The following is an 11887-nucleotide window of genomic DNA, read 5'->3' as shown; positions in this document are numbered from 1 at the left end:
GGAGTGCACCGCATCCTTTGTCTCACCTCCTCCTCTACCCCCATATCACCTCACAATAATAGCAGTTCATCCATCTCCTGTCTCACCCCCTCCTGTACCCCCATATTACCTCACAATAGGAATGCACCGCATCACCTGTCTCACCCCCTCCTGTACCCCATATTACCTCACAATAGGAGTGCACCCCATCTACTGTCTCCCCTCTTCTGTACCCCCATATTACTTTCCAACAATAGATAGAAGTGCACCCCATAACTTGTCTTTCCTCCTCCTGTACCCCCATATCGCCTCACAACAATAGGTGTGCACCTCATTACCTATCTATATGAGTGCACCCCATCCTCTGTCTCACATCCTCCTTTACCCCCATATCACCTCAAACAATAGGAGTGCACTCCATCACCTGTCTTACCCCCTACTGTACCCCCATATTAACTCACAATAGGAGTGCACCCCATCACCTGTCTCACATCCTCCTTTACCCTCCATATCACCTCACAACATTGAGTGCACCCCATCACCTGTCTCACCCCCTCTTGAACCACCATATTACCTCACAATAGGACTGCACCCAATCACCTGTCAATCCCTGTCCTGTACCCCCATATTACCGCACAACAATAGGAGTGCACCGCATCTCCTGTCTCACCACCTCCTGTAACCCCATATCACCTGACAATAGGAGTGCACCCCATCACCTGTCTCACCCCATGCTGTACCCCCATATTACCTTACATTAGGAGTGCTCCCCATCATCTGTCTCTCCTCCCCCTGTACCCTCATATTACCTCACAAAAATAGAAGTGCAGTCCGTCACCTGTCTCACACCCATATTACCTTCCCACAAAAGGAGTGCACCATATTTCCTGTCTCACCCTCCTCCTTTACCCCCATATTACCTCACAACAATAAGTGTGCTCCCCAATCCCGTCTCCCCTCTCCTGTACCCCCTTTTTACCTCAAAACAATAGGTATGCACCCAATCACCTGTCTCAGCTCCTCCTGTACCCCCGTATTCCCTCACAATAGGAGTGCACCCCATCACCTGTCTCTACCCCTTTTGTACCCCCATATTACCTCACATTCTTAGGAGTGCACCCCTTCACCTGTCTCACTACCTCCTGTACCCCCATAGTACAACAATAGATAGAAGAGCACCCCATCACTTGTCTCTCCTCCTCCTGTACCCCCATATCGCCTCAAAACAAGTAGGGCGGCACCCCATCACCTGTCTTACCCCCTCCTGTACACCCCATATCACCTCAAAACAACAGGAGTGCACCCCATCACCTGTCTCACCCCCTCTAGAACCCCCATATTACCTCACAATATGAGTGCTCCCCATCACCTGTCAATCTCCCTCCTGTACCCCCATATTATCTCAACAATAGGAGTGCACCCCATCACCTGTCTCACCCCCTCTTGTACGCCCCATATCACCTCACAACATTATGAGTGCATCCCATCGCCTGTCTCACCCCCTCTTGAACCCCCATATTAAGTCACAACAATAGGAGTGCACCCATCACCTGTCTCACCCCCTCCTGTTCCCCCATATTACCTCACAATAGGAATGCACCCAATCACTTGTCACAACTCCTCCTGTACCTCCATATCACCTCACAACAATAGGAGTGCTCCCCATCATCTGTCAATCCCCCTCTTGTACCCCTATATTACCTCAAAACAATTTGGGTGTACCCCATCAACTGTCTCTCCCCCTTCTGTGCCCCAATATTACCTCACAACCATAGCAGTGCACCCCATCTCCTGTCTCAACCCCTGCAGTACCCCCAATACCCTGTAATAACCCCAGTATACAAAACACCTGTCCTCACCTTTCCATATCCCCTGCAACAATACCAATGCACCCCATCACCTGTATGACACTTTTCCTTCACCCCCATTTCATCCTGCAACAATGTTAAAGTATTCCAATCACCTAACATTCCCTTTCTGAAGCCCCATCATTACCCTGCAATGTCAGTGCCCCCCATCACCTGCCTCCCTTATATCCCCCTACATACCAACCAGTGCGCTCTATATTAAGGGTATGATACCCCAGAATTAACTTTATTTATAGTCTCTAAATCACACTGGGGAGACTGATAATCCATTTTCCCTGCCTTTGAAATGCAGTTTCCAGGGCTTCGAGTTTGAGCCGTAAAGCTCCGCCCGCTTCCTGTTCTCTGCACAATGTCACTTCTAGGTCTTTCTACTGGTTGGGAACTAGTAGCCACTACCTTTAGTTCAGTGTTTTTTTATTTATTATATGTAAATGTATATATATATATATATATATATATATATATATATATATATATATATATATATATATATATAGCGCCTCCTCTTCTACAGGTCTCTTCTCTGGGAAATAAATCGTATTTGGTCTCCAGTAAAATGGCGATTAACCTTGCGTTTAGTTTTGACGTCTTTTCTATGCGCAACCAATAGTAGTAAGAACGTAAACGTTGTCGTATTTAGAATTGTCTGCGATTTCCCAGCTGGACCCGTGAGAGTTTGAACATGTCTGAACGGAAAGTTTTAAATGTAAGTTATTTAGGATTTGCTGACAAACTATAATAGTGCTGCAAATTGTTAGCTAAAGACTTTATTTTATGTTCGTTTATATGTGTCTTGTATACGAGTATGTTGGTAGCTTATCTTGAGGAGGAGGTGACATATAACTAATGATGTAGAGCTACTGAGTATACCATGGATATATCATGGATCACATCTGGTTGTGTTTTTCGTTACGAAGCTTAGTCAAGAAAAAGAATTCAGTGTAATATTCCTTCTCAGTCATAATAGGTTTGTAAAATGGTATCAGTGTATTTTCCTTTTTCGTTCTCTTTTGGTCTGTTAAATGTACCTTTCAAAACATTTTATTTTTTGAACAAAAAAATTGCTTTTTTTATTCTGACAGAAATTTATTAGGATTTCTGTCGGTTAATAGTTTTCTTAAAAGTTATATTGTTCCAAATGATCTTTTTTTTTGAAAACTACAAACCCATCTTCCCTTTGTTATGGTGTAGCAAAGGTAAATGTTTGAATTTGCATCCTTTGGGAAAGTAATATAATCACAGTTTTGCTATTAAATGGTATAAATAAAATATATATAAAAAATATAATATATATATATATATATATATATATATATATATTTATATAAATTTTTTAATCTGGGTGTGAAAACAGCTAGTTAGTGCACCTGGCTTAAAGGGTCTGGCAGAACATTGCACTACAATAGCAGCTGCAAGATTGTTTGACAATTAAAAACAAAAAAATTTAAAAAACAAGAAACAAACTGCTTGTACTGCTTGTATATAGAAACATTTGTAGCTGTTACTTCTAAATAAAACCTATCGCCACAAAATTTGATCAAAGATGATGGGACTCCATTTAAAGCAGAACTAAACTCGTTATACTAATTTATCTCTATTCCATCGCAGGGAGGCTGCCATCTTCCTCCTTCATTTCTTCCTATAGACTATCTTTTATAGTTATCAAAGCCAAACTATTTGATGCCATTAAATGTACCAGTTAAATAAAATACACAGTTAAGGTCATACTTATCTAAAAGAGCATCTGAGAAATAAACAAATATAATAAAACAATCGGATGGGGATCAAAACAATATTGAAGCCTATGGCTCGGCAACGGTTACCTTGTACATCACACTGAAGTCACGCTACGCCTCCCTTGTTTTTCTGTCTCTAGTACAGTTTGTGAATTTAGTGCAATATAAATTGTCATTCAGAATATAAGAATTTATTAGAATAATATTTTTGTTTTAAAAATAATAAAAACATAAAAATTACAAATAATGTCCAACAGGACCACTGTTCTAGATTTTAAGGACATTTTTGCCTATACATTAAACATACATATATATTTAAAGCGTACCTAAACTTTAACATTTTTTTTTTACGTTTGTTTGGTAAAATAGATTTGGTTTTTTTTAAATGCAACAAGAAAAAGGGTGCAGCACTGCCCCTTTAAGTCTTAATCGCTGTGGCGATCGGGTGACAAAGAAAGAAGACCAGAAGAAACGGAGAAGCCGGAAAATGGCGGCGCCTGGCGCTTCCTCTGTGCCAGGACAAAGAGGAATTCCAGGACGACGTGGGAAGGACCAGCATCATCTAGAGACCTGCAGGATTAAAGGTAAATATAATTTTTTGGTTTTTAGTTTAGCTTCGCTTAAATATGTTTAGACTAAAAGGGTATACGTATACGTATGTATATTGGCGTTTTATTACTATTATTATTAACGTGCAGCATGCAGTGAAACAAGTACTGAAAGGGTTTTCTTAAATAAGGACCTTGAAACTTTTACAAAGAGAAATCGTAATGAAAAGAGGATGTGAGCTAGGAATGAGCAGAATTCAGAACTGTTTTACATTCCAGAGCATCTAGGGAGGTGCTAAGATAGTGATGGCAAACCTTTTAGAGACAGAGTGCCCAAACTGCAACCCAAAACCCACTTATTTATTGCAAAGTGCCAACATGGCAGTTTTACCTGAATACTTGGGTTTTAGTTTAGAAAGAACAACGCATACACTAACAGCTTTTGTCCATATTCTATTCTAAAAAAAAAAAAATTGGCTGTGAAGTTTATCTGCAGTGTGTAATGATGTCATCCGCAGCGCAGTGTGATAGCTATGTGAGTGTAAAAGCTGCATGTCATATTCTGCAACCTAACAACTCGCTGTGTTCAAACCTTCATATCTCCTAAACCGTTAGTTGTATTGACTTGAAATTTTTAAGGTACACGTGGAGGCATAGGAAACTGAAACTGTAGGTGCAAGTGGGGTACACTTGTGGCTAAACCTTTCTAAAATGTAATTACAATGGCATTATGAGAAGATAAATCTCTACCAAGCCAAATGTGCTGCCTGCTCTGTTACACATATCTGTCTGCATCTCTATCTCAAATACCAGTTTCTCTAGAATTAAGAGGTGCAGGGAAACAAAAATATAGGTGGAAATGGGGGACACTTGTTGCTATCACCTTTCATCATCATGGCTTCATTACAACATTAAAAAAAAATGGTCCTTTAAAATGCACTTCTTTGTTACACAATTGGGTTGAGGTACCCTTCCAGTACCTCAACCCCATTAAATGTTAGTGGGCAGAGTTCATTTTCTAATGATGCCATAGTGATGAAGTTTTAGAGGATGTTAGCCACTGATCTTCCCAACTTGTACCAATATTTTTGGTTTCTTACACCTCCCCATTCCAGGGAAATTGAAGTTCAGAATGTTAGGTGGACATGAATGTGTAACAGGGCAGGGGAGCTGATATTGATTGGCTGAGTTTTTTATGCTCCTATATTGCTATATTGCTGTAATGAGATTGTAAGGGGAGAATGTGCCAGCCACTTGCACTTATATTTTCAGTTTTGTACCCCCCATCTCAGAGAAATTGTGGTTCGAAGAAGAGAAACAGACAGTAGTTTCATAGGTATAGATTTGTGACACGTAGATTTATATTTAGGGGCCCCATCCCAATGCTCCTTGCTATGTTAGTTGCCCTGGGGTCCCCAATTTGCATTTTCAATGTAGGACTCCAAAGCGCAGTTTCCTCAGAAACAGCAACCTGCATAACTTTTTACATTTGTGACCCCATATCTTGAAATTCTTTAAACTAGTATCTATGTAACTAGTATCTATGTAACTAGTATCTATGTAACTAGTATCTATGTAACTAGTATCTATGTAACTAGTATCTATGTAACTAGTATCTATGTGGGTCCCATGTGCACCCTGAAAATTACAAGTCATTGTGACATACAGTTTAGGAGATAGGAGATACGGAGGTTTGTACACAAAGAGCTCTGAGGATGCAGAAGAACATGCAGACTTCACACACGGCTCTAGCAGTTGATACATTTTACTGGTAGCTTTTTTTTTTTTTTTTTTTTAATAAAAATCCCAGCTCGTGCTACCGTGTTTCCCCGAAAATAAGACAGTGTCTTATATTTATTTTACTTCTGAAAATCTCATTAGGGCTTATTTTCAGGGGATGTCTTATTTTTCTCACAAAAAATCTATATTTATTTATGTACAAAAATCTGTATTTACCAAAACCTGCAACCAATATTACTATAGAAAGATACCTCTGTGTTACCTCTGACCTGTCAAAATCACAGATTTCTTCTGTTATATACAAGAAGTCATGAATAAGAATTGACATAAATGAGTAATGAAAAAAAAACACAGCTTCATAAGCAAACAAGTGCAACATAACAAGAAAATGTGCTGACAATTAACATTTGACTCATAGAGTTACATGTTAAATCTGAGTAAAAGCAAAAAAAAAAAAATCAATTAATAAATATGCATTGCTGCTAATGAATAAAATACAAGCAAGGACCTTTTGAAAAGAGAATCCACCAACCTCTTAGTGCTAGTGTCACACCAGAGTACTGTAGGTTAATTAACCCTGCGATTTCTTCACCCCTTGCTCCAGTGCTTTTGAAATCTCCTGCTCTCTCTCTGCTCCCTCCTTCCTCTTGGTATCCCTCCGTGTACCACGTGACCACACCCTCCGAAGAAGCCAATAGGGCTTACTTTCGGGGGAGGGCTTATTTTCGGGGAAACACGGTATTAGATGTGTCCCATCCTTCACATTAAGCCTAAACTGTGTGCTCACCTCTCATTGGCAGCAGCAATCCTCATGGCGGATGACAGCTGAGCACAGAGCAGCCTCACTTAGATCCGGGCAGAGGACGAGAGCTGCCAAGAAGAGGTGGGCAGATAGTTCTGGGGAGAACTATGAACTGTATGAAACCAGATGTTGCCCCACCATAGAAGGTGCCCCATCACTAGTAATTGAAACCACTTTTTCTGGTCTTAGGTCTTGTAACAAAAACGCCTCCATTGCAGCATTGTAGATATCTATCCCTTGTGTTCTTTCAGGCAAAGACACCAGTTTCACCAGCTCTTCTCATGATGTCACCAACACTATAAAACAAAATGACTGCTAGCCTTGCATGATTATTTATACCTGTGCTTTTATCCAAGCACATGGAGTAACAGGCTGCCTTTTGTAAGTCAGTGGTGAGCTGCTGACTAACATCACTTGCCATGTGCCAAGGGGCATCTCAGAGATGCGTTGAATAATTTTATCCTTGTTTGGGAAATCATGAAAATGGGAATTACTCCCAGACAACATGGCCGTTCTTTATAATATCCCATCAGAGACGGATTTACCATGTTTTGCTATGCACAGTGAAATTTGAAAACTGGCAGCTGTCAGATGATTTGTTCTACAAAGATAGTTGCAAAAAACTAAGATACTGGGAATGATATTTCCTCAATTTCCCTTCAAGAAACTCGTTTCAGTTTCACTAAGTTTGACAGCACTTTTGTGGTTGGTGTCAAAGTGCTGTCCGACATTTATTGTGCGACGCACAACACTCTCATTACACAGAATACATAACGCTTTTCCCATTGCGTTCACTCCAAATGACTCTGTCCATGCTTCTTGGAATGATGCTCCACTATCTATTTTTGCTTTTTTGCTGTACTCAGTTTTGGTTGTTTAAGACTATTTAACACTAAGAAATGGATATTCCTTGAATCAGCAATCTACAGTAGTGATTCTCAGCTGGGGTTACTTTTGAATTTGCTGACCACCAGCACAAGGAGGCAGTGTTCCACTGACCACCAGCTTTTGGCCTGCTCTGCAAAAGGCATCCGAGTGCATTTTCTAACTGTGATTGACCTCCACTGTACACTCTTTGGACCTACTTCTTGTGGAATTTGCATAGATAGCATGAAGTGGAGGTGTAGCGCACATTTTCCATACACAGGAGGCGTGCAGACCTCGATTATCCATACAAGCTCTCATTTTCCCATTAGCAGGAGCCTAGGTTGTTTCCTATGGACAGCAGCCAATACAAAGTTCCCCCTGATAATCCCAGTACAATGAGTGCCATGTCTGTCCTGTCCTCTCATTTGGCACACACACATGCCATGGGGAGCTGAACCTTGCACACAACCTATCACAGCGTACCGAGCATTACACAGGCTATGTAATGTCAGGTAAACTGCTGCTATGCAATGACATTGTAACCTTACGTGTACTGGACGCACAGAACAGATGTCAATAAGTGTGGATTTCATTCTTGCAATATACAGCAATCGCTCCATGACAGAACCAATCCATAACAGAATTGCAGAATTATCTCCTTCATTTATTTCGGTAACTAAGACATTGTTACTAAGACAGAAAATGATCACAACTTCCTAGTAGGGTGCAGACAGCAAAAATAATATTAATAAACTTAAATATTCTTTAAATCTCACATTACAGGAATGCAGGGAGTTTTACTAAAGCATGCCAATTGCATAGCAAAGTAGCACATTGCACACAATTTTATTTAAGCACTGTGGACAGCAACACACAGTTACAGGGTTCCTATTACATTCAACAAGCACTTAGGTCCATAAATTTTTGGACAGAGACTTTTTTCTAATTTTGGTTCTGTACATTACCCCAATTGAATTACCACAGTTTGACCGCATGGATAATTTTGACAGCAAAATCTTCCACATACAAAGGAGCTCTAGATGCAGGTGAAACAAGCCTTCCTTAAACTGCAAAAGCAGAAAAGATCCATCCGAGAAATTGCTACAATATTAGGAGTGGGCAAAATCTACATTTTGGTACATCATGAGAAAGAAACAAAGCACTGGTGAACTCGGCAACGTCAAAAGAACGTCTGCGGAAGACAACAGTGGTGGATGATCGCAGAATCATTTCCATGGTGAAGAGAGACCCCTTCACAACAGCCAACCAAGTGAACAACACTCTCCAAGAGGTAGGTGCATCGTTATCCAAGTCTACCATAAAGAGAAGACTGCATGAAAGTAAATACAGAGGGTGAACTGCAAGGTGCAAGCCACTCATAAGATTCAAGAGTAGAAAGACAAGATTGGACTTGGCTCAAAAACATCTAAAAAAAAAGCAGCGCAGTTCTGCAAAAAACATTCTTTGGACAGATGAAACCAAGATCAACCTTTACCTGAGTGTTGGCAAGAAAAAAGTATGGAGAAGGTGTGGAACAGCTCATGATCCAAAGCATACCACATCATCTGTAAAACATGGCGTAGGCAGTGTGATGGCCTGGCCGTGCATGGCTGCCATTGGGACTGGGACACTAGTGCTTATTGATGATGTGACACAGGACAGAAGCAGCCAAATGAATTCTGAGGTGTTCAGAGACATACTGTCTGCTCAAATCCAGCTAAATGCGGTCAAATTGATTGGGAGGCATTTTATAATACAGATAGACAATGACCCAAAACATACAGTCAAAGCAACCCAGGAGTTTATTAAAGCAAAGAAGTGGAATATTCTTGAATAGCCAAGTCAGTCACCTGATCTGAACCCAATTGAGCATGTGAAAAAAAGTGATTGTGTTAAAAAAAAAGACTTTAGTTCCACATTTTTATGCAATCTTTTTGTTCAACCCACTGAAATAAAGCTGAAAGTATGCAGTTCAACTGCATCTGAGTTATTACATTCAAAATTAATTGTGGTAATGTACAGAAACAAAATTCTTTGTCCAAATATTTATGGACCTAACTGTACTTTCCCCACACACGTTGTTAATTACACCTCCCCATTCCAGAGAACTTGGGGTTCAAGTGGGCAATAATGTGTAACAGGGCAGTGCGTTTGCCATAGTAATGAAATTTTAGTGGGGTGGAGGTTGTTAGCCAGGGGTGTCCCTCCTTTTCTGCTTTGCACACCCCACCATTCTAGGGAAATTGTGATTCAAAGAAGAGAGGCAGATAGGGTGACGTAGTATGGCAGTTATAAATTTGTGACAGGTATCAATTTAGGGGGCCCATGCCAATGCACCTTTCTATGTAAGTGGCCCCGGGTATCCCCAATTTGCATTTTCGATTAAGGACTCCTGCTTTTGAAAGAGCAACCCCAATGTTATATTTTCAGAAGATTTTACAATTCTGATCCCCATATCTTGAAATTTTTAAATGCTGGGGTGCTAAAACTGTGGTCACTACTAACTATAATTGTTCCCTATGCACCCTGAAAGTTCAAGTTATTATGACATATGGTTTAGGAGATATGAAGGTTTGTACACAGAGAGCTGTAAGGCCTGCAAAGTGTGACACACACACACACACACACACACACACACACACCTATTTTGCTGGTGATGACATCATTACACACGCCCACTTAACATACATACATTGTTACACAATTTTTCAGTAGAAGAATCAGCAAGAGCTAGAGAATGGGGGAAGGACGGCCTGTGTCTTGATCTCATCATAGCTGTGCTGTTCTCCCTCTGCCCGGCTCTTTTCAGCAGCTGGAATCCTCTGAATGGATGACAGCTGAGAACCGAGCAGCTTACCCGTTGTTTATTCGGAGGAAAAGAGCTGATAAGAGCAGGCGGAAGGGGCACGGCAGCTGGGCGAGAACTATGCGAGAGCCTACTGAAATGCATGATTTAGGTATCCCGGGAGGCTCTGCCCTTCTATTAAGACTTAAAGGGGAAGTGCTGCACCTTTATTTTTCTTTTTTAAAAAAAAAAACAAAATGTTTACTTTAAATAAAAGGGTTGTCTACCCTTTTATGTAAAGTAAAAATTCAAATGTTGAAAATAATGCTCAGGACAGGTCAGAAAATGGTGAGCTGTTTCCCCTAAGCTGGGCTTGCTGGTGACCCTGAAATGCCTTTAGAGATCCCTGAGGGGCCTAGCATGCCAGAGCTAGAGGTTCTTTCGGGTCAGCTTTCACGCTGCACAGCTAAGGGACCTGACACACCAAAGCATGGGGGAATGTTAAGGTGAACAAACAAAACCCAGAGAGTCCTGGAGTGGTCTCCCCCCACTGTCTCCACACCTGTCCGTTTGTGATGATATGCTGTATCATGTTAGTAAAATTTGGGCTGAAAAGGGATTAGGCATTTAGGAGAATCAAGCTTAATCAGGCCCATTCTCATCCCTGGGTCGGCATCCAGTATTTGAAAACAGGGCTGTGGAATCGGTAGATAAATCCTACTCCAACTCCTCAGTTTCTGGTACCCCCAGCTGACTCCAACTTCTCTGTATTTACAGGGTTTCCCATTTTATCTTCACACTTTTGCAACCAAACTTCACAAAAAAATTTAAGCCCCCTAACTATTCATAAATCAATAAATTTGTTATAAATTTAATATAACACAATATTTTTACCATAAAAGTTTTTCTCAAGAAACAATATTAAAAATATATGAAAATAAATGGATGATTTGTCAGTTATTATGTTTTTTACTTCATGTACTTTAAAAATGTACTATCTTTATTTCAGGGATTTATACTACGTTTTAACATAACGTAATGATTCATCTTTTTATCTTCAAAGTTATTAGGTTTATATTTAGTATTGTACCTACTTTATTATCTGGCCATAAGGGTATTGCAGAATGTCAGAGTGGTACACAGTTATCTGAATGGAAGTGATGCCTCCCAGATAGCAATAGTTTTGGGTTGTGTGAAGATAAAATGGAAAACCCTGTAATATCCTAATGTATTTTCCACATTAAAGGAAGGCAACATACACGCCATTTAACCACAGAACTACTGGCTAGGAAGCTGACGCTTTACTGTATTGGCCAGTTTCAACAAAGGACAAAAAAGTGAAAACAATAAGGTTTTTTTTTTTTTTTTTATCAAGTGGCTATGAAGTAGTAGCATAGCATGCATAAAAAACATGAACTTTACCAGTTTAAAAAAATGAACCACATTCTTTGGTAGTTTAAAAAAAGAAACAAAGCTACAACTACATGAACAAAAACAAAAGCTGGAAAACCTAAAACAGTAAATATAAAATACTTGGAATATAGTTGTAGAGTAGAATAGCT

At 40.1% G+C, this 11887-nt stretch overlaps 1 protein-coding gene across 3 annotated transcripts in view; it reads left to right on the top strand.

Moving 5' to 3' along the window:
* Window positions 1-2399: 2399 nt before the first annotated feature.
* The window catches only part of YJU2 (YJU2 splicing factor homolog), a 75519-nt gene continuing 66031 nt past the window's right edge, over window positions 2400-11887 (top strand). For 2 of the 3 annotated variants that reach the window (XM_072404915.1, XM_072404911.1), the window contains exon 1: window positions 2400-2553. In XM_072404915.1, the coding sequence (XP_072261016.1) occupies window positions 2530-2553 (24 nt within the window). In that variant the 5' untranslated portion in view covers window positions 2400-2529. Of the gene's footprint in view, window positions 2554-3971; window positions 4168-11887 lie in introns of those variants that run through there. The other variant, XM_072404912.1, reaches the window with a different exon arrangement.

The sequence above is a fragment of the Pyxicephalus adspersus genome, chromosome 3 (assembly GCF_032062135.1).
Source record: "Pyxicephalus adspersus chromosome 3, UCB_Pads_2.0, whole genome shotgun sequence".
In the NCBI taxonomy this organism is placed as follows: Eukaryota; Metazoa; Chordata; class Amphibia; order Anura; family Pyxicephalidae; genus Pyxicephalus; species Pyxicephalus adspersus.
The sequence above is the reverse complement of the archived record's forward strand: the minus strand, read 5'-3'. Positions and strand labels throughout refer to the sequence as shown.